We start from the raw sequence: 27,573 nt of genomic DNA on the forward strand, positions 1-27,573 counted from the left end.
AAGAAATCAAAATGGAAAATAAAATAAAAAATTCTGAGACAACTGAATAGGGAAGTACAATTTATGACAGCAGCAAAAGCAGCTTGTAGAGGGAGGTTTACAGCGATAAATGCGATATGTCAAGAGAAAAGGAAGCTCTCAAACAACCTGGCTTTACCTTTTAAGAAACCAGAAAAAGAAGAAACAACTAAGCTGAAAGTTAGTAGAAGAAAGGAATTAACAAAAAACAACAACAGTGGAAATAAATGAAACCAGACTAAAATGATAGATTTTTATCAAATGTGATTGCAGGGTTCAAGTGTTTTGCTAATTAAAAAATGGTTCAAAATGCACACAGAAAAGTGTATACCAACTAAGATAGAAAAATAGCAAACAAGAAGTTGGGAATGGCATTAAATCACAGAAATTCACTTTACCTACATAAGCATAAGTAGCCTGTCTTTTGCAGGAAACAGGTTCATAAAACAGATCCAATAAAGATAAGTGACTCAATGGTTAATGGGAAATACCGTTAAATTCTCTGATTTTAAGATATAGCTTATGTGCGGTTTTGTTTTGCTTACGTAAACATGTAATGACAGTTGTGAAAAATGTCAAAGAAAATGCTTCAAGTCAGATTTTCATTCCTCTATCGAGTTGGACTCTCCGTTGCACACTGTGTGTTTAAAGACAGAAGCAGAGAATGCCCGCGTGCCCCTTGTTAGGGACTTTGAGCCTGATGACTAGCCTCTGGTTTGGCAGCTCCAGCAGGAAGAACCGCCCGGATGCCCAGGCCTGGCCCTCCTGTGCTCTGGGGGTCAGAGCTTCTGTGCCCCCTGGTCCTTTAGCCCTGCGATTGCTCCAGATCTGCTTGCTCCTGTGGCTGACCTCCTAACCTCGGGCCTAAACCAAAGGTGAAAAGCGCACAGTACTAGTAAGTGGGTAGAATGTCTGAGCTGGCCCAGGAAATCTAGGCTGTGCTGTTGCCTTAGCCACAAGGCGTGTCCACAGCCCTAAGCCCATCTCTTCACCCCTGGCAACTGCTCCTCCTGTATTTGTAGCAAAAGAGCCAGATGCCCACGTCTGACTTTCCTCTGACCCCTACCTCAGTTTTCTGTGTCCCCAGGGACCTGTCATTTACATCAGAGGTTTTGCTCTCCAGCAGGAGAGGGATGCAGTCGGGGTGGGCAACTTCTTAGACCTTCCTCACTTTACATTTGCCAGAAAAAGAAAGAAAAACAAAACTATCTCTGTGCTGGATTCAGGGATAAGAGAGTAGGAGGGTAGCCATGAGCCGATTTTCACATGAAATCAGCTGAGGGAGGCTGAGCATGTCTGAAACGACAGGTGCTGGGGTGGCTGGGAAGCCTGCGCTGAGGCCTTCAGAGAGGAGAGAGGACCCCGGACACGAGGGAGCTGCCAGCAGGACATGCCAGCACGAACCCTGTCCCTCTGTGTTGACACATCTCCTACCATCTCTGTTGTTGGAGCTGTTTTTCCTTTTGTTTTAGAATAATTTTAGATATTAAACTCGTGAAAGAAATAAACAGTAGAATGAATTCTCATATGCAACTCTGCCTTAATTCTCCTAAGCTTGTTATCTTACATAACCCTAGTGCAATGAACGAAACCCGGAAATGAACCTCGGTAGAATACTATGGGTGGTCACCAACCGGTGGTCCATGGACCAATGTCGGTCCATGAGGTCCGAAAGGTTGGCGACCGCTGGACTAGAGCACTCACATTACTCACATTTCCCCTTTCCCATGAACGGCCTTTTTCCATTCCAGGATCCAGTCAAGAGTATCACCTTTATTTACTCATTAGCGATCAGTCTCGCTTGCCTCCTCCCAACTGGGATAGTTTATCAGTCTTACATCATCTGGACATTTTTCAAGAATACTGGTCAGGAATTTTGTAGATGCCCCTCCATTTGGTTGGTCAAATGTCTTCTCATGATTAGAGTGAGATTATGGAATTGGGAGGAGAGGGGACAGCCACATGATAACAAGGCAAGGTTAACCTTACCACTTGATTAGGGTGGTGTCTGCCAGGTTTCTCCACTGTAACATTCCTATTTTTCCCTTCCCTCCTGCATTACTTTTACCCTAATCCCCTCCCCCCGATGCAGCCCTGACTGGGCACTGAGCTGTGGTCCCAGGAAGGCCTCCTGGAACTCTAGAAGCATTTCCCATACAGCATCCTGGTGAGCATGGCCTTTGCTGTGCATCATGGGACATGAAGGGTTAAAGAGACTTCTGTGTGCTCCCTGTTAGGAATCACAGGACCTTCCTCCAGAGCCTGTACAACACAGGGAGGAATAAGGCTGCCTGCTGAAATAAAATCATCTGGAAGTATTTTCATTTGAGGCTGGCTTTCAGAAACAGAGGCAAAACACACTAACAAAGCTAATCTGGGGCATATGGCGTTCTTTTCAGTCATGTGCATTTCTAATATAAATCTCCTAATCATTTATATCTTGTTTTTCAGATTTATTGTGAAGGCAAGTCTCTTTTATTCCTCTCCAAAGAATAAACTCCTTACCTAAAAGCAGCAAGCTCAGGCAGAGAGTCAAGGCAGCTCAGCCACACTAGCAGATCGTACTTGCTGTAAGTGCTCCCTAACACAACCCCATCCCTCCCCCTTTTTCAGTTGAGAATGAATTTATATTCTGATGATAATGTTTTCAAACTTTAGCCATTTCGGTTCCTTGCTGACTCTCCCTTCCACTAGGTGGCGCTACAGGTCACATTCAAAGTAAGCTGCTCTCAGGAGTCAGTGAATAGATTAAAAAATTTTTTTTCAAGAATACCACAAGCTTAATGTCAAGTACTTCATTCTTAATAAACACTTCCCCTTTTCTTTTTACATTTGCTGTCATCTGACAACTTCTGAATCAAGCCTAATTTGAACTTCTGAAATCCCTTCCTAACATGTTCATAAGATGAATGTCAATGTTAGAGGCATGAGAGGGAACACGTGAATAATGCAAAAAGCAGAAGTTTCTATCATTGGAGGCAAAAAACTGGGAAGATGCTTCAATCCACTGAACTAGGCATTTCCTCAGTTTCTAAGTTCTGTTCACATAATTTTATTTATTAACTATATCAATATCCCCTGCAGACATTTTTAAGCTGCATCACATTTAAAGTGCTGGCAAGCATTTTTAAGACAGTTTTACAATGCAAAGCCGAGGAAGCTAAAATAATACTTAGGTGTAATTTCCTCTTATTACACATTAAAAACATATATTTAATAAGAAACCTCAATGTCACAATGTTCACTCATCACTTAAAAGCAGAAACACATTTCTAAAAGCTTGGAGTCTATCAATATACCTGGGAAACACACCAAGAAATGGTACTTTTAGCAGCCAGGTTACTATTACTTGGTGGAGAAAGACATCCCCCTAAGGAAACGTGCTAAGTATATAAAATTCCCAACTTGGCCCAGCCATTTGACTGGTGGTAACTGCTATTTGTGATCGTTCAGATGCGTCTCTTGGAGATGTGAGGCGCGCTGTGGTTTACACCTGGCGGGCCTGGTTGTCTGTGACTCCCTCCTCAGGATGGAGCATCGGTCTGTGGAAGGTTAGCCCCATTGTCACTAACGGCACTGGCTCAGGGCATTCCCATGACCCCTCCAAAAATACAGATTTGACACATATTTCCTAACCAACCAACACATTTATACGAGACAGCTACTTTGCCAGAGTGTTTTCCTTTAAGGGGAAGGCAGAAAATTTTAATATTGTGGAGGATTTTTACTCATAGATGGCTATGCATTTGACATAAAACATAACAGCACATTATAAATCTCGTTGTTATGAAGAGATATTTGCTCACATGAGGTATTCCAAGACCAAGTTGAATGTGGCTTTGTTGTTATTATTGCTTTTAGGGCCTGGACTCATTAGTCCCAAAGCCTGTCCCATAGCGGGGTAACTGATATTGTTCAGAAGTTTCCTAACCACTTCATAACTTTCCTGTTATCAATTCCATCCCTTTCTCCTCCTGTAGGTGTCTGGTCTTGCACCAAGTGCGTGTGGGTATGCAATCCACAGACACACAGAATGAGGCTATCTGACTTGTTTGCTGGGCAGAAGGTGCCCAGGGCAGGAGGAGGTGCCCAGGGCAGATGCTCAGCAAACAAGTGGCAGCACTGTGGCTTCTCCATGGGCCAGTGTGCCACCTCTCAGGGATGGGCCATCACCGAGAGCTCCTGGGAATGTATGTATGAGAGAAATTGTACTGTCCCCCCCTGTAGACATGTGCCTTAGACTCAGAGTCCAGAGCAACTTCGTCCCACTTCCTCCTACTCTAGTCCCTTCCCCATGTTCTTAACTCGGCCCTAGGGACAGAGAGACCTCTCCAGACTTCGTCCATGTGACCGAGCCCGGGTGGCCAGTCCTGCAGCTCCCTTGGCTCACATTTCGTTTCCAAGCCTCCATGCAGAAGGGCCTGCGGCTCAGGAGGGTGGGAAACTGCACACGGAGGTCCTCTGCAGCTGCTCCCAGCTGCTGCCAAACGCCGACTGCCCCGAGAGGAACCACAGCTCCTCCGCTCAGCCTGTCCCGCCCTGGACTTGAAAAACAAGGCAGCGATCAGTGAGGCCAGAAAACTTCGGTCGGGGGAGAACTAACTCCCAAATACCAAGCGCAGCAATCTTTGATCTTCCTGAATGCTTCGGAGTAAAGCAATTTAGGTGATACCAATCTCCACTGAAACTGTCCAGTCTCACTAAAGGAAGCAAATCAAAACATAGGAAATAGATGTGCCAGCATAAAAGATTGGATAATAAATACTTACTATCCTGTCCTAAATTTGAAACTAAAGTGCTACAGAAACCAAACATTTATGTGCATACACACATATAAACGTGTATGTGTATATATATTCATATATAGAGAGAGACTCCCATATATATAAATACACACATCTTTAAATCCTTCATGAGTAGGTATGTCTTGTCTTCAGAGAAAAAAGCACACCTTCTGGTTGGTGCAAGAGAGAGGGAGGCCCTCCTATCCAATCCTAAACTCATTGCTCTCGAACCCCATAAAGGCATGTGGTCTTGACTTCCAGAAAAGATCTGAATGCCTAGAAGCCAATGAAGCAACTCCCTGCTCTCCTTTATGAACCCATCACCCAGACAATGGAAATGGAGACTATTCATTGCAAAGGATTGCTTTCCCGGGACGTGCAAGCCACAGACATTTGTTGTACTGATATCATGTCTGCTATTTTAAACCCATCCGTGTGGAGTTTCATATCCAGAAAACTACACTGAAGCAGCCTGAATTATCACTGACAAATCTCCTAGAACATTAAAATTTGCTTTTGTTTCATTTATTTTAGAATAATGTTAGGACATTTTAAATTAATTAGAAAAAATCCTTTTTAAATATTTTAAATAAGTTAATTTTCTTTGCCTTCACTACCAATTTGTTCAAAGAAACTGTTGATTACACTATTCTTCAGATGCAGTTTATAAAGTACTTTATTTTCCCCCAGCATGATAAATATATTGAAATATCCCAGCAAGGCATTTCTAACTCTCAAACTCATTCCCCAAGGGATTCTCTCCAACTTCCTAACAGCAACAGATTTCTCCCTTTGTCTGGACAGTAGGGGGCACTGCCACAACAAACTATTATGGGCAGAAAAACAGGGCTAGACATGTATGTATGATTCTCCCATATCATTGAGCATCTAAAAGCGATTACACAGATTTTTCTCTTCCACAATTCACAGCAGGGTGCAAATACTAGGACTTCCTGTTTGTGTGTGTGTGCACACACATGTGGTCATAAGTGTGTATTAGAAGTGCTATATTACAAATTTTGGTCTAACTCAAGAAAGTCTAACTGAACCCCTTATTATAAAATACTGGCTAAATACAAGCAGCTGAAAGGCACTTAACAGTTAACCCCTGGCAGGGTAGTTGGTTAGAGTGTCCACCGGATACGCCAGGGTTGCAGGGTCCATGGCTGATCAGGGCACATACAAGAAGCAACCAATGAATACATCGATATTAATGGACCAACAAGTCAATGTTTCTCTCCCTCCCCCTTCCTCTCTCTCTGTCTATCTAAAAATCAATAAACAAACAAAAAATTAAAACGCGCTTAATAGTTAAGTGGCATTCTGTGTGGGAGATTTTTTTTTTCAAGGTGAAGTCTTCAGTCTTTCTCACAATCATCAAACTCTAACTTCAGGGCCAAATGAAAGGGAACTGTGGCAAAATTTCATTAAATAATCACATAATCCAGGCTCCACAGCTTGGATCTTTTTTTTTTTAATGAGTTTCCTATGTAATTGAGTTAAACTTAAATTTATGCATCCAATAAAAACCCATTGCAAATGGCAAAACAAAGACATTGCTCCAACACTTGGAAAATTAAATTCACCAAACCATGAAGTCTACTGTGCAGTTATTTTTGTAACCACCATAAATTGCTTTATAGAACTCCTCTGCTGGAGTAAACAATCCAAAGAAAGATTTACTTTACAACATGCATCCAGTTTCCAAATAGAGAGCATTCTAAATGTTTATGACTTTTCCCATTCTCTCTCTCTCTCTCTCTCTCTCTCTCTCTCTCTCTCTCTCTCTCAATACTTGTGTTTCTAGTTACCTTGAAGCCTTCCTTCTCTCTCACAAGCTCAGAAAGTGCCACAGAAAATAAGATCCAGGTCTCCAGGTCTCTACATGTACTGGGCCCTCAAACACTCATTTCTGGAATACGAAGAAACAATCCTACTTTGTGGAAATAAAGTCTAAAAGGTAAAATTTAAATAAAGGGTTTTAGTACTAAACATTTCACCATATACAATAGCACCTCAGAGCCAAATACTGTCTCAGATATTCAGGGCAGTCAGCTTGCAATGCGTTCACTTATACACTGTACGAGGCCGAATTGAATGGGAACTGCTACAGATAAGAGTTTTAGGGGTCTTTAATCACTTCTTTCTTGTGTCCTTGATGGAAAAAACAGAGCTGCCTTTGTGCTAAAAAGAAGGACCTGTTGTTTTCAGATTCAACAGGTCATTTTTATAAGAACTTCCCAGAGGATACAACATAAATGACAGAAACACAAGGGGATTTTTTAAGAGACTGATGATTTTAAATGATATATATTCCATATTAAGGAAAGGTTGTTTGTTTTTCTTTCCAACCAATGAAAAGTTACTGTTTTTAAAGTATTTAATGTTTGAATTTGACTTTTAGGACCCAATGTTTTCTCATGAGTTGGGTTACTGTAAATTCAGCTCCCGAAAGCTATCTGAGATGTGTTTGACCCCTCATGTAAATAAACTTGTCAAATCATGTCCATTTCTGTTTGGGGGACCCATGGTTGATTTAGTGAGCTTTTGATATATATTTAAAATGTGTTGTAACTTTTGTAATATTGTTTCTGTTAAAATGACAAGGAGACAGCACATTTAATGAACAAGTTAACACTGTGAAATGGAAAGTCCTGGCTACATGATTTTTCCTTGTTCTCGGAGTAAAGAAAAAGGCAGATATTTTATGGCAAACAAAGTCCAGGTGACACTAGGATTTATTAGAGTTTGGCTGATTCTATTATTAAAAGTGGGCTGAATCTGAGAGGACTGCTAAATTTAAGATTAAGATCTAAATCAGACTTGTTTCCTAAACTGTATTAGGAAGGTTTTTCACCATGTAACCAGAGTCCGTATATTTTGCCCTTTTCTTCCTTTTCTTTCTTTTTTTCTTTAAATTGACTACCTAATTTCTAAGAAAGAATTGTTTGAAGCGCTTTGGAAAAGTTTCTGCCACGCCAGAAACAAAAGGTACTTACTTTCCCTTATAAATATAGATAGTACCGTGAAAAACTCATTCCTCGCCCCAAACAAAAGTTATTACCAAGGAAGCCTTCTTTGAAGCACAGTGACCTGTTGCTGGCACTTGCTCCAACATATTTTTCCCAACTTCCTAGACTCTGATTCTTGACACTTTTACGAAGTTTCTATATTACCACCTAGAACAATTATCTGGGGGTCAAGGAGAATAAATACATGGTGGCCAACACTGCATTTAGCACAGGGAATTGCCCAGGAGGGAAAGGGGTAGAAACAGGCTCAGGAGAGGGGTGTCCACCCAATAATTGACAAACAGGTTCTAGCTTGGGTGAGATTTCTTTTTTTCTTTGGCTAACAAAGATCCTCTCACAGAGCAGGAGGAAAAGATGAGATTGGCTATTTGGGGGAAAGGGCATCCTGAGGACTAAAGAAAAAATCTTGAAGGCCCAAATTTCCCACCCACCCACCTGCAAAGTGGATATCACCCAATATCCTGGTAAAAGGAAGGCGCCCCGCGAGTTAAGGACAGTCGCTGAGGACCTGTTGCCTTCTTCCTGAAATAGGGAGGGAGGTGAATTGGGGGTCAACATGGGCTCTTTAGAGCCCTCCCTCTACTGCCTCCCCAAACACACCAGCGCTCTGCCGCCCCGTCAGTGCCCCACGCCAGCTCACCGGTACCAGGCGAGGCCCTTGTCGTAGCTGCGGTCAAAGAAGTGAGGCTCGGCGCCCACAGCGCGCACGTCGGGGTGCACACGCAGGAACTCGAGCAGGGCCCTCGTGCCGCCCTTCTTCACGCCAATGATGATGGCCTGCGGCAGCTGCTTGCTGCCCTCGTCCAGCAGCAGCGCCAGGGTCCCTGGCGGGGGTTCGGCCACGCTGCTCCCGGCCCCGGAGCCCCCGGGACCCCCGGCCAGGCTGGGGGTCTCCTCCTCCCAGGCCGCCTCTTCTCCGCCGTCGCGCCCCGGAGGCCGCCGGCGCCTCCTCCACCGCCGCAGCTGCCAAAGGCTCTTTCTCTGCGCCGCGGGCCACGCCGCCAGCTCCCGGGGGCCTCCGGCCAAGGCGCCGCGACCCGGGGCGCGCACCTCCTCGCCGCCCGACAGCCCCACGACAGGGCCCGACAGGGTCCGGCAGCGTTCGGCCAGACAGTAGAAGACGTACAGGGACGTGAGCAGGGAGCAGAGCATCAGCAAGAACTTCCTGAAGATGCTGCGGGACAGCGGCTCGGCCAGGGCGGGGTGCGCGCCAGCCGGGCCCTGAGGGGCCATCCTAGCCGGAGGCGACGTCGGGGAGCGCGCGGGCCATGCTAGGCCGGGACTCCTCCGGGTGCCAGGACATCCTCCAGGAGCTGCCCCCCTGCTGGGGAGCCGGGCCCCGGGAGCCGGCGCGGGAGCCCTGCCTCAGGTCGGGGGCGGGACGGGAGACGCGATGCCGTGCTTAAGAAACCATCGTCTTAGACTCTCCAAGTCCGGTGCCTGGTGGCAGGTTTCGGCGCCCAGTTCTCAGAGTCGCGGAAAAGGGGGGTCTCCGCGGCGGTGGCGAGGGCGCGCGTCTTAGCCCGGCCCGAGCGGCACTCGGCCCCGATCTCCGCTCAGCGGCCGGGCATCCCTCGCTCTGTCCCTTGGGGACGCGCTGCTGCTGTGCCGCTGAGCTCCGTGCGCTCCAGACAGCGGTAGCGACAGTGCTTCCCGGCCCCGCTTCCTGGGCTCCGCTTCCTAGGGCCCTGGTGCGAGGTCCCCTGAGTTCCACTGCCCGAGAGGGAGCCAGGAGGCCCGCACCCCGCAGTCCGCCCCTCTCGGCGAGCGCCTGGCTGCTCCCAACGGCGCGGGCACCCTACCTGGGAGCCGCGCGGCCGGTCGGGCTGCGAAGGACCTGTCCGCGCCGCGGCCGCTGCTCGCAGGCGCTCCCTCCTGCCTCCCGGGCCGCCGCTGCCGCCACACGTGGGGTGCCCAGGGCAGCAAACTTGGAGATGACGTCAACGGTGGGCCCGACCAGCCCCGAGACCAGCCGGGTGGGATGGAGAAAAGGTGGCGCGGACCCCGCAGCCGCGGCCCAATGACATCGGAGAGGGCGGGGGCGGCCAAGGAGACGCCCCTTCTCCTAGCCGCTGTCCCTCCCTCCCCCGCAGGCGGCCGCGCCCCTATCCTTGGAGCTGGAGGCGGCGGCCCCCGGGGCGTCTGACTGACAGCCAGAGCCGCCAGATCCTCCGGGCCTGACTTCCACCCGGTGGACACTCCCTGAATTAGGGGTTCCCAACGGCTCAGGCTCGGCTCAGCCCTTCGCAGCACTGACCCGGTCCGAGTCCCCGGCGCCCCTCTCCCCTCCCGCCTGGTCGCGTTGTCCTCCCGCGCCCCGCCGCTCCTCCCTGAACCCTCCGAAGTTTTGCGGCGCAGTCTCAGCGCTGTTGCGCGCTAAGCCCCGTGTGTGTCCCGGGTGGGCGGGATCCCTCCGCGGCGGCTCCGCGCGCACCTCTTCGGCGGGGAGGCCCTGGAGGGAGGCTGGTCTCCCCGCGGCAGTGTTTGTACTTGTTTTTCCTTTTGATTGTTCTCCCTTCTATTAATTTAGGATGATCAGGAGTCCCCCCCCCCACCCCGACCTCTTAGGAGAGAAGCCAATAAATCAAGAAGAGAAATTAAGATTAAAAAAAAATTAAGTCAACTTCGATTCCAAATCCATATGCCCAGTTTTTGATGACGGATTTTTTTAAATGGTGTGTGTGTGTGTGTGTGTGTGTGTGTGTGTGTGTGTGTGTGTGTGTGTAAAGGAGTTAAATGTCCTTTCATAAATGGCGATTTCCCCTCTCTTGCCTCCTCTGACCCCACATCCTCTCCTTGCGCCCCTGGGAGATCAGGTCAGGAAGGGATACAAATCGCCTTGCAGTTTAATGGAGGGAGGTGGGCCGTGGAACCTGCATGAGGCAGGTTTTTATTCCAATCGATTTGTTCCTGATTTCTTGGCTTCCTCCTCTCAGCAGGACGCCCCCCAATGTGCGCGGTAGCCTGGCTGAGGCAGCCTGGGCCCGCCCTGGGTGCTGACCAGGGCCCGCAGTGGGCGCGTGTCAGTGTGGCAGGAAACTTGGGGGATTCCTGCTGCCCAGTGTTGGGACTGTGCGTCCTTCCCCTCTGCTGAGCTCTGTTTGGCCTTGAAAGTGGCAGTCAGGAAAGTCCTTTGTAACCTTCCAAAGGGACCCGAGTGGTTCTAGCTGTGCTGGGGCAAGTGGAGCCGTGTGCCCGCGAAAGTGGAGGCGTGTGCCCGCTGGATAGATAAATGCGCAGTGCGGACGTGGCTTTATGTTTATGAAGCACCAATCCCAGCCTCTTCTACAAGCCAGCGAAGAGCTTATTACATTCTGATGCCATAAAGCAATGGGCTTTTACAAGGATAACAAACAAATCCTGCCAAGTTTTAATGCCTCGTTGTGTGCTAAAATTGGATATCGACAAACCAGTTGAGGTTTAATACTAACTTGAGATTTAGTGTATTTTAAAGTTTTTCTCTAGGTATTTCAGTCTGCGTTCCAGAAGAAAAACGAACAACAACAACAAAAAAAAATCAGAGCATTTTAAAGTTATTCTGAAGCATTTGCAGCCCAATAAGTGCTTACAAACATGCCTCGATTTTCTCCTCCTGAAAACGATGGCTTCCAAGCTCCCTCCCAGCTCCCACCTGGTGGGATATTGTGTGTTTCTGCTTTCACATTTCCAGCACAGGAGATTCCTCCATGTGGGTGTTAGAAATACACATTATATAGGAGAGATGTTCGTTCGGGAGACCACTCACTGGTCATCCAGGGCCTCGCTGTACATTAGAAATAAATATAAGCCACAGCCCGGTGGGTGTGTGCTGGGTGGTTGAGCATAGACCTATAAACCAGGAGGTCAGGGTTGGATTCCAGGTCAGGGCACATGCCTGTGTTTCGGGCTCCATACCCAGTAGGGGGTGTGCAGGAGGCAGTTATGTTATATCTAACCCACCTTTAAAAAGGTAAAGAGAAGCATGTGAAATTAAATTTAGTAATATATCTACTACACCTAAAAGTGTGGTTCTTATATGTAGTCTATATAAAAATAATTGAGGTCATTTACATTCTTTCTTTTCATACCAAGTCTTCAACATCATGCTTCCAGCACTTCTTTTAAAAAAATTTTATTGAATTTTACAGAGAGGAAGGAAGAAGGATAGAGAATTAAAAACATCAACGAGAGAGAAACATCAATCAGCTGCCTCCTGCACACCCCCCACTGGGGATCGAGCCAGCAACCAAGGTACATGCCCTTGACTGGAATCGAACCTGGGACCCTTCAGTCCACCTGCCGATGCTCTATCCACTTAGCCAAACTGGCCTTCCAGCACTTCTTTGTTGGGACTAGCCACATTTCAGTGCTCAACACCACATGTGGCTAGTGACTCCCACATTGGACAGTACAGATGGGTGAGAAGGGTTTATCTCTGAGTCTCAACAGAAAACAGGTAGCACATTCAAATTAGGGTAATTCTTGGAGGGCTTATTTACAAAAGATTTCTTTACAAAGTAGTAGGAAAGGCAACTATGAGGGTACAATGCAACACCCTGGGCCAGCAGCGTTGGGTTGTTACCACACTTCAGTCGCAGGAATGAAGGAAAAGAGAGGTTATCACAACCAGAAGGAAAAGGCCATCTAAGGAGGCCCTTGAGAGGAACAGGAGCTCAGCCCACGCACAGCAAGTTCTCAGCAAAGGGTCTGGGGGAGAGAAAGATTTTTGACAAAAACAAACAAAGAAAACAAAAACAAAAAAGACAAGAAAAGAAAAGAAAAAACCACCACCAACAACAACAAAACAATAGGGGACAGATATGTGGCATATGTCTAATCATGAGGAGACTGATTAAAGTCCCATGAATTCCCATGATAACATTAGTTACAGTCACACCACAACCCTTTACTATTAGAAACAGCTTCTTTCCATTCACTCAGGGGCATCTGTTAGAATGAAGCCAGTCACAGCTAACCATTATTACGGAACTCTGGAGGGAGAAATTCGGCGACCAAAATGCCAAGACGCGCTGTGGGCGTTGCCGCATAGCCTTCTTGTCTCTCCCTTGCTCTTTGTGGTGCCATGGTAACGCGCACAGCCACTGCTCACAGGTTCTGCCAGGAAAGCTACTCTGTGCTCAGTGGGGAGGTAAGTGAGGGTGATGTTCAGTGCCTTCCAGCTTCCTTCTCTGCATCCTTGTCTCCCCTTGGTGGGTGCCCACTTCACAATCCTCCAAGGCCTCCTACGCACGGGCCCTTCTTAGCCCTGGATCTTATAGACCCATCCACTCTACTGTGCCAAAGATCACTTACCTTCCTTCATCCCTACCCAGGGTGTTTACATTTTAAACTTAGAAATATAATTCCAGCCCAGCTGGCATGGCTCAATTGTTGAAAATTGACCTACGAACCAGGAGGTCATGGTTCAATTCCCAGTCTGGGCACATGCTCGTGTTGCAGGCTTGATCCCCAGTACAGGGCATGCAGGGAGCATCTATTCAATAATTCTCTCTCATCATTGATGTTTCTATCTCTCTCTCCTTCTCCCTTGCTGTTTGAAATCAATAAAAATATATATAAAAAAGAAATATAATTTCAATGACTTTCTTCTAGCATCAGTAATTCGTATTTATTTAAAACACTTAATATACAATGAAATAGAAAGAACAAAATAAAACAAAGCACACTCAAAATTTCATTGCCTAGAGATGACTGTGATTAATATATTGATTAGTTTCATATATATATGCATGCAGTGGACTTTGAACAATGCAGGGGTTGGGGCACCATGGATACCAAAATCTGCAGATGCTCCAGTCCCCAGTATAAAACCATCTGGAACAATGCATGCAGTCAGCCCTCCTTATCCACAGACTCCGACTGGCAAATGAAAACAGTATGGGTAATGATAAAAAAGATCAGCATATAGGCAGACCTGTGCAGTTCAAACTTGTGCTGTTCAAAGTTCAACTACATATATAGATATAGATATATTATAATATATAGTGCTACAATAATTATATATAATAATTATATAACACAAAATATATTTATATAATTTATACATAAAATAATATGTACTATTATATATTGTATGGGTATATGATTTATTATATAATATAATAATTTATCTGTAATTATTTATAACATAATGTATATATAAACCTATATAAAATTATACATATGAATTATATATATCCATCTATAGGTAGATGTAAAGATAGCTAGTTTTTGAAAGACTAAGACTTTCTAACAATGTGGAGAGCATCCTTTGGCCACCGGAAATAATGAGAATAATTGATGCATGTGGACTTAGGGTACTTCACTGGATCTTTACCCTCCATTGCCCCAGGAGCCCAGCATTTCTAAGAAACAATCCTATGGCCATCCACTGCCTGGTTTCTTTCCTTTCCTCTCTGTGTCTCATGCTCATCTCCACCTCCACATTCTGCCTGGGCACCCGACTGGCCAAGCCACCATGGAAGCCAGAGAACTTGGGGGCCCAAGGACGTCATGTATCCAGGTCAGCCTCCTAAAGCAGGTCAGGGGGTAACATGGTTCTGGGGGAGCAAACAAATTATGTTCTGCATGTGGGGAAACACAGGTTTTTGGAGCCTATAATCTTAATGAGACAAAACATGCACCCATTCCTTGGAATGCAAGATCGCATTGCATTCAACTGATTCACATGTAGTTTCAGATGTGCCCAGTACTTCCTGTCCCAAAGCACATGGTGTTTCTACCTAGAGTTCAAATCCCCTTCATCCTTCAAGTATCAGCTCAAAACGCATCTTCAAGGATGTCTTCTTATCCATCCCCTGGCCCTGGTTTGATCTAGTCTCCTGGTACAGATTCTCAAAGTTCCCAGAAGTTCTCCCTACAAACTTTATGAGGGTTTGTAATGTTATAGTTGTGTGGTGATGTCTAGGCTTCCCTTTTAGACCACACAAGCACTCCACAGAGCCCGAGACAACTCAATAATTCACCTGGAACACCTACCTTATCACGTGGCGCAAGGCAACCGGTAAGATTTGTTGATGACCTATGATCCTAGAAGAGTTGGGGGCTGGGCATTCAGCCTGAGAGCACACAGAAAAGCCAGGGACAAGAGAGGGCCTGTGTGCTGTCAGCTGCTTGTGCTTCACTGTGAATAAAGTGTGGGTCGCCTTGGGGGAAGCATTGAAAGGAGCCAGAAGTAGCATAAAAATGAGAATGGAGAAGAAACAGGAGCGAGATCCTGAGGGCCCTGTATGATTTTCTGAGCAAAGTTTCTCCTAAAAAAAGCTGTCCCTTTTTTTACAGCTGCATAGGATTCCATGGTGTAAATGTACCACAGCTTTATTTATCCACTCATCTACTGATAGACACTTGGGCTGTGTGATCAATAGATATATTATAATATATCTATATCTATATCTATATCTATATCTATATCTATATCTATATCTATATCTATATCTATATCTATATCTATATATGTAGTTACCCTTTGAGACAGCATGGAGGGACCTGGAAAGCATTATGCTAAGCATAAGCCAATAAGAGTAAGACAGGTATCACATGATCTCACTCATATATGGAATCTAATGAACAAAATAAACTGATGAACAAAATAGATCCAGAGACATAGAAACATGGAACAGATTGACGAATCTCAGAGGGCAGGTGTGGTTGGTGGTAGGAGGGTAGAGATTAACCAAAGAACTTGTATGCATACATGCATAACCCATGGACACAGACAATAGTGTGGGGAAGGCCTGGGGGAAGGGGGATGAGTGTGGGGTGGAAGGGTCAATGGGAAAAAAAAGGGGGGGACATCTGTAATACTTTTAAAAATAAAGATACATTTTTAAAAAAGCTTTCTCCTAGCATTTGTCAAGACTAGAGGGCAAGATTCCAGTTTTTGGTAGAACAGAGAAAATGTGATAATCGATAATTAGCCTGCAATTAGGAGGGAGGTTTAGCGGAGGCGGTGGATTTAAGATGACTCTTGAGGAATTGGTTGAGGGGCGTGATGTTTTGGGTCACCAGTGCTAAGCACCAATGCCGCAGTCGAGAGAGGAAGTCAATGAATGCAGATCGTGAGCTGTGACCACATCTCCCTTTATCCTCTTTTCAGCCTGGGACGTGTTTCAATTATCTGTTAATGTAGGAAGGTTTCCTAGAAGCGGAAGTGTGATTTTCGCAGCCTTTGGGAACTGCCTCGGCTTCTCCACGATACTGTAGTGTCTGTCTGGCTAGGCACCTTGTCTTTTCTCTGGGTTATGTTACTCCAGGTAAGAAGCCACGTTCTCCTGTCCTCAGTGTCCACCCAGCATGCCTGCTCCGGCCAGTTCTCTCTGTCTAAAGACTTGCCTCACACATCATGTTGCCACAAATACCTTGAAGACCCAAAAGGATCAAATGTGGTCAAGAAATGACCGAGGAACCTCACAAAAATGCCCCTGTTTATCTGAAGGGGAATGTGAGGACCCACAGATCCCAGTCTCGGTCCCCTTCATTCATCCCAGAGACACTCGCATGGGAGTCATGGCAATTTGTAACTTACAGTGACAGTTTCTGTGAGGTGGCAAGACAGCATTTTGAAAAAGAAGCATCTTTTTCTCTTTTTTCTTCTTTTTTAAAATCCTCACTTGAGGACATTTTTTCCCATTGATTTTTAGAGAGAGTGGAAGGGAGCGGGAGAGACAGAGAGAAACATTGATGTGAGAGAGACACATTGACTGGTTGCCTCTCACACGCCCCTGACCAGGGCCAGGAGCTTGCATGTACCTTAGTTGCCCCGGGACCCTTCAGTCCATAGGCCAACACTCTATTGGCTGAGCCAAATTGGGTAGGGCTAAAAATAAGCATCTTTCTCTTTGTCAAGAGAACTCACAGGGATGCTGAAACTCTGGAATAAGTTTGCCTATGGCACGTCCTGGGAAGAGGTGCTTTCTACCATAAACACCAAGAAGCCAGACTAGAGACAGGAAGCTCCCATACATATTCTGGTGAATAGCCATACTTTGCCTGCTCTTCTTCTAATAGCAGCACCTGGACTTTGCTCTGGCCAACACTTCTCCTTATACTCATACCATAAAATCTGGAGACAGCTATGCTCAACTCCTGGCTTTCGCTGTCACAGTGGTCCATGTTCCAGTGCACAGGGTCTGTATAGAGAATGCAAGTAAATCAAGCCAGCCCCAAAGGTTCCGAGGCAGGACACTGCTGGAGTTACTGGAAAATCTTGTCCTTTGCCCTAGGTTTGCCCAGCTTGTGGGATATAAACCCTAGCTTCTGGCGGCCATACTTTCCTCTCTGGAGCAAAACCTACCTGGGGATGAACTCAACACAGGAAACAGAGGTAGATTCCAGGAAACTTGGTCTGACCTCAGATTCATTCATGCCCTGGAGTACATTCTGCTGTTGTAATCTTCAGTGTTTATTGGGATTTTAGAGTAGCATGTCTCCTTGATTTCATCACGTCTGCTTCTCTGCTCCCCCAAACAGTCTTGTGCCCGGGTCAAGTAATGCCTCCCTGTCTTATCAATGCCCCCAGCCTACATCGCTCATGCTCACCAGCTTAGATCTCCCAGGAACTACCTGCTCTCACCTGTCTGATTGTACCTGTTCTCCTGCCCCCAGAACATCAGACAGACCTACGCTGTGGTCACCTCGCCTGACTCTAGACCAGCTCAAAGGCAGCAAGTTAATCCTGACATTTAAATTGTCTTTTTATTAACCTTATGGGAGGTTTAACATATTACTAATTTTTTTTACTATAAATAAAGAATATTTGCTTCAAAATTCAATTCCTGACTCTTATAAAACAGATATACATACTGCTTTCAACAATATGTACACATCATTCCAATACCATTTTTAAAGGATTTATTATTCATGATTGGAAATCTTTGCCTCTCTCAACTTATTTCAATCACAACACTAGTAGGAGAATAAAAGGTTGATTCACCACTGCTTGGGATATACCTGATACCATAAACTCTTTATGATTAAAATAAACCAAAACAAAGAGACAAAAATTGGGGTCCAGGATCTTCAGATTTTAAATTTAAGCGCCGATTTCTTGTTCTCATTCCCAGAAATTATGAAAGCATCATTTTGGAAAATTGTTTTGAAAACAGAATGCTATACAGATCAGGAAAGTTTACAGGAGACAACCCAATAGAGAGGCTGGAGTTAGATGCTGGCCATGAAATAACAGAATGCCAATGGCAGTGTTGACAGAGGGCACAAACAAAAAGAGAGAATCTAAAATACCTTACAGAGAAAGAAACATAAAACCCCGTGATAGAGTAGATAGAGCAGAGGAAGGGAAAGTAAGAGTCAAAAGCCACTCCAAGTGCTCCTACTGAATTGGTCCTTCCACAACTGGCCTTGTATTGGTCTATAGCTGGTTTTTATTTCTCTGTGTGTACAGTCAGGATGCTGGTGCCTTGCTCTAGGTCAGTGGTTCTCAATCTTCCCAATGCTGCGACCCTTTAATACAGTTCCTTATGTTGTGGTGACCCCCAACCATAAAATTATTTTTGTTGCTACTTCATAACAGTAATTTTGCTACTGTTATGAATCGTAATGTAAATATCTGATATGCAGGATGTATTTTCATTGTTACAAATTGAACATAATTAAAGCATAGTGATTAATCACAAAAACAATATGTAATTATATATTGTGAAATATTTATTTCTAATTACAAATAAATGAAATTTTGTCTTGAAGCATGATGTAGCATGGGTAACAGTCTTAATATAACAACAGTAAACTACATTGCTACATTTTGCAGCAGTATGCATAAAAAGCCAACGTCAGTGCGAAGGTTGAGGTTGCTTCTTTCTCACGAGATCAGAAATTCTCGGGGCAGTCTTTGCAAAAACACAACGAAGATTATCTTCCACAACAAGTCTACTTCTGTATTTAGACTTGATAACCAACAAGCTGGAAAACCCTGTTTCACAAAGATATGTTGTTGGAAATGGAAGAAGAAGGCGAAACACAGTCTCAGACAGAACAGGATATGACTGCAAACACTTGATCCAGAATTTTGTAACTGGCATTGTAGAAAATCAGTTCTCACTGCATCACTGTTAATAAGTTCAATGAACTCCTCTTGTGCTGTCTCAGGAACATCTTCAACTTTGACTGTGAATGGGCTTCTGGCAAGTGCAAATGGGGTGTCAGGTAGATTTGGAAAGTATGATGAAATTTCGTCTGCAAGCATTCTTTCACAGGAATTATCATGATGATCCTTTTGTCTGGTTCAATGTCATGTTCCTCAAAGAAAGCAGATAAAGTAGGCAACATGTGAATTTTATTTTCATCCATTTCTTTTTTTTTTTTGCCAAAGCTGAAGTTTCATTTGCAATGATTGGATCTTTTCAGACAAATCGAGGCATGTTGCATTTGGTCCTTGCCGTGATAAATTTAACTCATTCAAGATGGCAAAGATGTCAACCAAGTAAGCTATTTTCTGCAGTTCACTTTTATCGCTGAAAAGTGCTTTGAACTGCGGTCTTGCTTTCTGATTAAAAAGCGTTTTGAGTTCATCACGAAGCTCAAAAACACGTTTTAAAACTTTTCCTCTCAACAACCATCTCACTTCAGTGTGAAATAGCAGAGCATTGTTCGGCGCATCCAACTCGTTGAACAGTTGCAAAAACAGTTGACTGTTTAAAGTGCTCGCCTTTACAAAATTGACAGAACTTATGACACTTTTCATTACTTCTTGTAACTCTTGTGGCAGCATCTTCATTGCTAATATTTGCCGATGAGTCATACAGTGAGTTCCGATGACTTTTGGTGACTCATTCAGTACCAAACGTTGAAATCCAGATCGACATCCTAGCGTAGCTGGAGCACCACCTGTGCAAACACCACAAACCTTTCCCCAAGAGATCTTACAATCTTTCAGAAATGAACCAACTGTGTCAAATACATCATGTGCAGTAGTTGTTGTTTCAAGAGGTTTGCAAAAAAGAAACTCATCTTTAAAGTCTCCATCATTAATATACCTCATGTAAACCAGTAACTGTGAACAGTTTGCAATGTCTGTAGATTCATCAAGCTGGATACTAAATATTGGAAGTGGAGCAGATTTAATTTCCTGGATTACCTGATCAAGAATATCAGCAGACATGCCATCTATTCTTCTGTGGACGGTGTCATTAGATAAGGAAATTGCACTCAATTTTGTAACAAATTCATCTCCAATCATAACTCGAACAATGTCTTTGGCCACTGGTAACAGTAAATCCTCAGCAATGTTGTGAGGTTTCATAGCTCTGGCGATTCTGAATGCCACCAAATATGAAGTTTCAACGGCTGCTACGTTTTGTTTGTGGTACTTGCCACCAGTGTCAAGTCTGGCTTTCTTGAGTCCATCAGCTTTGCTTCTAAAATAGTTGGTATCCTTGCCAGCAAAGCTCAGATGCTTGCTATCAAAATGGCATTTTAGTTTGTTCGGCTTCATAGATTCAGCTGATAGAACTTCACAACAAATAACACATTGTGGTTTCTCAATTCCTGCTGTAATTATTGAGATAAAACCATACTGTAAAATATCCTCACTATATTTTCTTTTCTTAACGTTTTTCTCTACATGATCCATTGTCATGGGATGGTTTGCTAATGAAAATAATATATAACAGTAGCTTTAATAATACAAAAGATGATACATGGCATAGTTCAGTCAATACAGTTCATTAAAGTTTCCTGTGTTGTTTTTTTTACATACCTGTTATGATCACAAGGGGGCAGTATTCACATCAACCACAGCTGAATATAAAATACTGATCAGCATCCAGATTAAGTTCCCATGGTACAGATTTCTTTTTTTTTTTTGCAGTAGTTGATGATTTTACAGTACATGATTTTACATTTACCCAGTAATTATAATTCATGAAGTGTCGTTTTACCTCCAATACTGCTGCTTTCAACACAGTAGCTGCTTTTAACAGAGTAGCTGCTTTCAACACAGCAACTGCTTTCTACACAGTAGCTGCTCTCTACAGAGTAGCTGCTCTCTACAACATGTGTGACTGGTCCCCATAAGTACATTATGGCGCCAACCCTGTCACATACACCTGTATTTGTACGGGGTGTATGTGATGGGTTGGCACTATGATGTCATCACGCCGGGTATTCATATGTGGGCGTATCTGCATGTGGGCAGACCCGCCTGGAGACAAATAGGGGAGCGGTGTCTCGGTTCCTAAGACCATCGGAAATATGTGTTTTCCGATGGTCTTAGGTGACCCCTGTGAAAGGGTCGTTCGACCCCCAAAGGGGTCACGACCCACAGGTTGAGAACCACTGCTCTAGGTGGACTTGGGGATGGGGACCTTCCAGTAGGACTGGAGAGATGAGTTCAATGAGTAGCAGTCAAGTGGCCACCTGGGATTGGAAGCTGGGTCCAGTCACTACCAGAAGGACCTGCACTGCCTTGGTGACAAGCCAGAGCTCCTCAAAGCTGGATCTGGCTTAAAATGAAATCATGGTGACTATTTGATTACAGTGACTTTTTTGTCTAAAACATACATGATTCTTATTCATCGCATGTTGAGGGCAAAATTATTTTCTCAATCTCAAGTGACATGATGATTAAAAATATGTTAATTGCTAAACTATGGGTTATTGAGAATTCAAATAAAATAGAAATATCACTAAGAGTTCCCAAAGTAAGTGAAATTTAAGAAAAACCTTGTTGAAGAAGGAGTAAGATTTTTGCAGATGAAGATGAGCAAGATGGTTGTTCCAGGTTGAAAAACAAAAGAAAACAGAAAGTTAGACAAGGCAACATTCGGGAGTGTTTTCATCAACAATAGTGAGCAAAACGCTTTGTAGCTTGGACAAGAAAAGGTGATGAGGGAGAGAGACTGAGCAGGGGCTGATGTTTACTGATGCCAGTGTGCTGGGCAGCAGGTCTTAGCCTGAATGGATGGGCAGGTCTTTTCCTGTAATTTCTAATGTTGGAAGAGGCCAGAGTTTCCCTCAATATAACCCTAGTCCTGAGAAATTCTCCATAACAAACTAGCCTGTAACCAAGTAAATTTGGGAAACCATTTTTACCTCTTGAGCATTCTTGATAAACAGTAGCATTCCCCATAGAAGTCTCTGAGATGATTTTTCAGTAAAGAAACCAGTTCAGCTTTGCTCAGTATACTGTTTGCCAAGCTTTTGGGACCATGGACTCCTCTAACCCCTGACTTGTCCAGTAACATTCACTGTTCTGAGGAACACACGTAAAGAAATAGAACCTACTAGTGAGTTTTATAGGACTGGCTATTGCCAGGAACCTCGGAGGACTAATGTTTGCAGAACCTACTGGGGTCTCAGCTGCACATGGTGAGACCTTGGTTTAGCTTGAGGCCAGGGACATTTCACCGATGATCTGGGATTCTCTTTTGTTCTGTTATTTCTCCAGGGACCAACATTCCCCAAGGGATAGGATTTTAAATAATGTCTTGACAAATGGCAATTTTCGTGAGTTATTGATTTGGCCAAAAATAATGGGAAAGGTTGGTAATTACACAGAAATTTCATCAGGCTTCCTGCTTCTGTCCTGAGTCAATTCTTTTAGATTCTGTGACAGATTAAAAAAAAAATAGGTACAGGTTTTGAAAAATACCACATCAAGAAATGAATTGACATGCAAAAGGGTCAAGAAACTTTTTTTCAGTCACTGACCATCCAGTTTTCAAAATCTCATGGTTACAATAAAAATTAAGCAACAGGAGAAAGATGAACTGTTGGTTAAAAAAACAAAAACAAAAACAAAAAACAAAAAACCGGAACCTATTCAAATAAGTAACCTGAGGCTAAAGTTGATTCAATGAGGGTTGTTTAGGTATTTTATTTCTTCTCCTCTCAGTTTCTTTTCTGAAAGTAGAGACCAGAGTCCATAATTCTCTGTGTTTTATTATAATACTGATAACTTGTTTTATTTTAAGATATCGTACTTTTCATAGCGGACAAAATAAGTTAATCTTTAGGTGACTTTTAGAAGATTATGGGGCATAAATAATAGAGGTGAAAAATAAGGGGAGTCTGAGTGAGTTTCCATGGTTCACCACCTCTAGCAATTTCTAAAACATTCATTGTGCTAGAGAAGAGAGAGGCCAGTCAGAGGGAAAGTGAGAGATAGTCTGGGGTTTCCTGAGCAGGAGCCAGTGTCCTGACACTCCCACTCCCAAGACATATGCCCACCAGGCATGGGAGGGGAGACATAGACCTCCCAGGTAAGCCTGAGAACAAAGGAGACATGTACCCCAGTCCTCAGGGAGGGCCTAGGGAAGGGGCAAGCCTCAAAGAGATCCCCCACCTCAGAGTGGCATCAGGCGGAAGAGGAAAGGGCTGTGTATTCCTTAGCAGAAAACACCAGCCACAGCTCCCCCAGGGGCCCCAGAGGCATTGGAAAAGGGCCCAGACAGATGCAGAGGGAGCCGGTCTGGAGAACTGAGCACAGACTGGAGAAGCTGGGGGCCAGGAACACGCCCTGACACATCTGTAATAGCATGAGCTGCTGCCCATAAACAGGTGGGAAAAGTGCAGCTCGTCAGGTGCCCATGGATGGGAGCATTGGTCAAAGCCCAGATTCCCTGTGATGTCTTGGAATTCTCTAAGCCATATTGGAGCTATAGAGTGAGAGCAGAGGAACTAATAAAGGTGTGGGAACAGGGAGAGTCCAGGGAGACCCTGAGGTTACCAAGAGTGGGCTGAGGTTACATTTTTCACAATCAAAATGGAAATTCAAGTCAGTCTTCAAAAGCACAAAAGAGTTATATTTGTACACCTAATTTCCCAGCCTGAGACTTTTGTGCCTGCACACTCATGGAAGTAGGTATAAGCCCCTATGCTTAGTTTACTCATGAAAACGTAAGGCATGCCTTAAAACACCTACAGATACCACTTCTTTTAACAAATGCTATTTTAATTTTTCTTTTCGGTTGTGATATTATTTCAACCTAATCATATAGCTTTTTTCAATCATATTATTCATCAATTAGGAGTGCAAGATTACTGCTGATTTTTTATGCACCAGGGGGAACAGAAAATAAAACATAGTCAAAGTTAAGTGCTTACAGTTTTAAAGTTTGGATGGTTTTGATCTCCTGGAGTATAAACAGGTCTTACTTGATCAAGTTAATAAATGTGCACCAGGCTTTTAAGATTTGGTACTTTAAATTCAAAATGAGAAATCGCTTCTATTCTCTTTGCCCAAATAGTCTCCTTTCCATTGTTCCCTGGAATAACTAGATAAGACATGTGCATATCATACATAAACATGCAGACACAAAAACATAAATAGCTTCATATTTATAAGATGAGATTTAAATTGATTGTTCTCTTAGGACCCATCTCATTTACCCTGCTAGTGATTGATTTTTAAAAAACAAAAAGAAAAAAAAATGACTAACCCAGTTGAGCAGGAGTAATAACTGGACATAGAATACTCATTGCAGATGCTCCTCAGGCTATGCAATATACCACTTACATAAATTTGCCTTTTACTTAAGTTCATAAAGCATGTAAAATACAGGGTGATGGGGAGAAATAAATAAAATTTCATAGGTGGTAGAAAATACTGCATTACCTGCAAAATCACACACACACACACACACACACACACACACACACACACACACACTACAGAGCTGGGTGGCTACAAAGGAGGCAGACAGTGGCTAGCAATAGGACATGTTTTATTCTCTGTCCCCGGGGGTTTCTGTTCCAGGTCAGATATATGCTAATGTGATTTGCAAACACACCCTTCTTTACTGCTTTCTCCTTCATCCCATCATTACAATCCGAGAAGACCCAAATGATGCCAACCTAGAAAACTAATTCCATCTTCTCTCTTTTCTCATCTACTAGTTTTTTAAAAGTTGTACTGAAACTTCTGAAACAAAATGATTGCATCCTTTTATTTTATTTAAATACTAGAGGCCCAGTGTAGGAAATTTGTGCACTCGAGGGGGAGGGTGGAGTCCCTCAGCCAGGCCTGTGCCCTCTTACAGTCTGGGAGCCCTCAGGGGATGTCTAACTGACAGCTGTCAGTCAGACAGCAGTCAGTTAGATATCCTTAACGCTTCCACCACCACCGCTGAGCTCGCCAGCCGTGAGCCTGGCTCAGGGCTTCTGGCTGACTGGCGCTCCCCCATGGGAGCGCACTGACCACCAGGGGGCAGCTCCTGCATTGAGCATCTGCCCCCTGGTGGTCAGTGCACATAAAGCAACTGGTTGTTCAGCCATTCGGTCGATTTGCATATTAGCCTTTTATTATATAGGACTAGAGGCCCAGTGCACAAAATTCATGCACGGGGGGGGGGGGGGAGGTTGTGTCCCTCAGCCTGGTCTGTACCCTCTCCAATCTGGGACCCCTCTCACAATCGGGGACTGCTGGCTCCTAACCCTCCTAACCACTCACCTACCTGCCTGCCTGATTGCCCCTAACTGCTTCTGCCTGCCAGCCTGATCACCCCCTAACTGCTCCCCTGCTGGTCTGATTGACGCCTAACTGCTCCCTTGCAGGCCTGATTGCCCCCAATTGCCCTCCCCTGCTGGCCTGATTGCCCCCAAGGCTTTTATTAGTATAGATAATATACACATTCAAATATACAAATGTATCAGGCTGGCAGGAAAGGCCTATCATACAAGAGGCAAGAGTAGGCCTTCCTTCCCCTGGCTGCCAACACCAGCTTCCCTCTGGCACCTGGGAGGGGCTCCCCTCACAGCCTTGGCTTCATCCGAAAGGATGTCAGGTCTAATTAGCATATTATGCTTTTATTATTATAGATTTTTATGGGTTTCTAGAGAGAGAGAGAAAGGAAGAGGGAGAGAGAGAAACATCTATGTGAGAGAGGAACATTGATCAGCTGCCTCCTGAATGCTTCCCACTGGGGATCCAGCCAGCAACCTGAGCATGTGCCCTGACTGGGAATTGAACCAGCAACTTTCAGTGCCCAGGACAGTGGCCAACCAACTGAGCAACACCAGCCAGGGATGACTGCATCTTTTTAAAAAATAAAAACACATGTAGTACAACAGTAAAATAAATGCATATTTTTAGTTCTAATTATTATTTTCTACATAATAATATAGATTTTCAGTCATATTATTAAGCAACTAAATGTACAATATTAGTTACTGCACATTGTATTATATTGTTAGGGCTGCCATAGCAAATTACCACAAATTGGATGGCTTTAAGAGTTATTTTCTCAAAGTCAACGTGTCAAAAGAGCAATACTCCCTCCAAAGGCTCTAGGGAAGGACCTTTCCTTGCCTCTTTCCAGCTTCTGGTGGATGTCGGCAATCCTCAGCATTCCTTCACTTATATGTGCATCACTCCAACTTCTGGCTCTGTCTTCACAAGGCCATCTTCCTCTGTGTGACCGTGTTTCTTACGAGCTCCCTCCCACCAAACCAGTATGATTTCACCTTAAATATTATTTACACCTGTAAAGACCCCATTTCCAAATAAGATCACATTCACAGGTACTAAAAATTAGGACTTGAACATCTTTGGGAGGAGACAATTCATACCACAATAAACATGTATCAAAGTGATTGGTTTAATAATAATAGCTAACATTTATGAGCTCTTACTCTCTGTTAAGTTCCTTGCAAACATGATCTTGTTCAAGTTTTCACATGGTCCCCCTGAGAGTACATTTCATTACCCCCATTTGACAGATGAAGAAATTGCAGCTCAAAGAAAACAAATTGCACAGCTCATAAGTAGTAGGATCAGCTCTAACATATCTGTTTAATTCCAAAGCCAATGCTCTTAACCATTAAGGCTGGACATCTCCTAATGAAACAACATACTTAAAGATTTTTTTTCAACACAATTTATCAGAACTCTTTATTTAAATCGCAGAATTCACATTTCCAGTTTGCTTTGCAGCATCCTGCTGTATCTTGTTAACACCTGTAGGACAAATAGAACTACCTTCAGATGTTGGAACTCCTACAAACTTTCCTCTCTAGGAGCATCTGCTCATTCTGTTTTATTGTCAATCATTGTCATTTCCTAGAAAGACCTGGAATTGATATTCTTGCAACCTTGATCACCTCCATAATTCTTACAGTTTTTCCACCATGAGAAATGAGAGGAGAGAGAGACTTATTTTTGCTAATGTCACTTCTCTAGTGGTAAAGAAGTATTTTATCCATCTGACTACCTCTTCTCTTTAGCATTCTGCCCTTTAACTGCTGGAATAATATTAGCTAGGACTGCAAAGATAATGCTTATCTTTACTAATCAAACACTAAAGCCCAAGCTCACTTCCAAGCTTTTTGCAACTTGACCTCTGACACAAGTTTCACTCTTTTAAAGGACTTAGAATAACTCAAGTCCCAGATTATAAAAGATTGTGATTTTTATGGACCATTTACCCAGACAAAATAAGGTTTTTATACATGACAAAAACAGTTATTTAAAAAATAGTCCCTTCTTTGCTTGTATATGATTAGTTAGTTCTCTTTTTTTTTTTAAATATATTTTATTGATTTTTTACAGAGAGGAAGGAAGAGGGATAGAGAGCTAGAAACATTGATGAGAGAGAAACATCGATCAGCCGCCTCCTGCACACCTCCTACTGGGGATGTGCCCGCAACCAAGTTACATGCCCTTGACCGGAATCGAACCTGGGACCCTTCAGTCCGCAGGCTGACGCTCTATCCACTGAGCCAAACCGGTTTTGGCAGTTAGTTCTCTTTTTTGTTCATAGACAAGAAAATTCAAGCTAATGTAC

At 44.0% G+C, this 27,573-nt stretch overlaps 1 protein-coding gene across 1 annotated transcript in view; it reads right to left on the minus strand.

Moving 5' to 3' along the window:
- The window catches only part of HS3ST3A1 (heparan sulfate-glucosamine 3-sulfotransferase 3A1), a gene marked incomplete at its 5' end in the record, with an annotated part of 91,385 nt that extends 82,318 nt beyond the window's left edge, over positions 1–9,067 (minus strand). Inside the window, one exon of the mRNA XM_080680901.1 lies at positions 8,475–9,067. Coding sequence (XP_080537027.1) covers positions 8,475–9,067 — 593 coding nt within the window. The remainder of the gene's footprint in view (positions 1–8,474) is intronic.
- Between the last annotated feature and the right edge of the window lie 18,506 nt (positions 9,068–27,573).

The sequence above is a fragment of the Plecotus auritus genome (genome assembly GCF_963455305.1).
Source record: "Plecotus auritus genome assembly, chromosome: 7".
NCBI classification, from domain to species: domain Eukaryota; kingdom Metazoa; phylum Chordata; class Mammalia; order Chiroptera; family Vespertilionidae; genus Plecotus; species Plecotus auritus.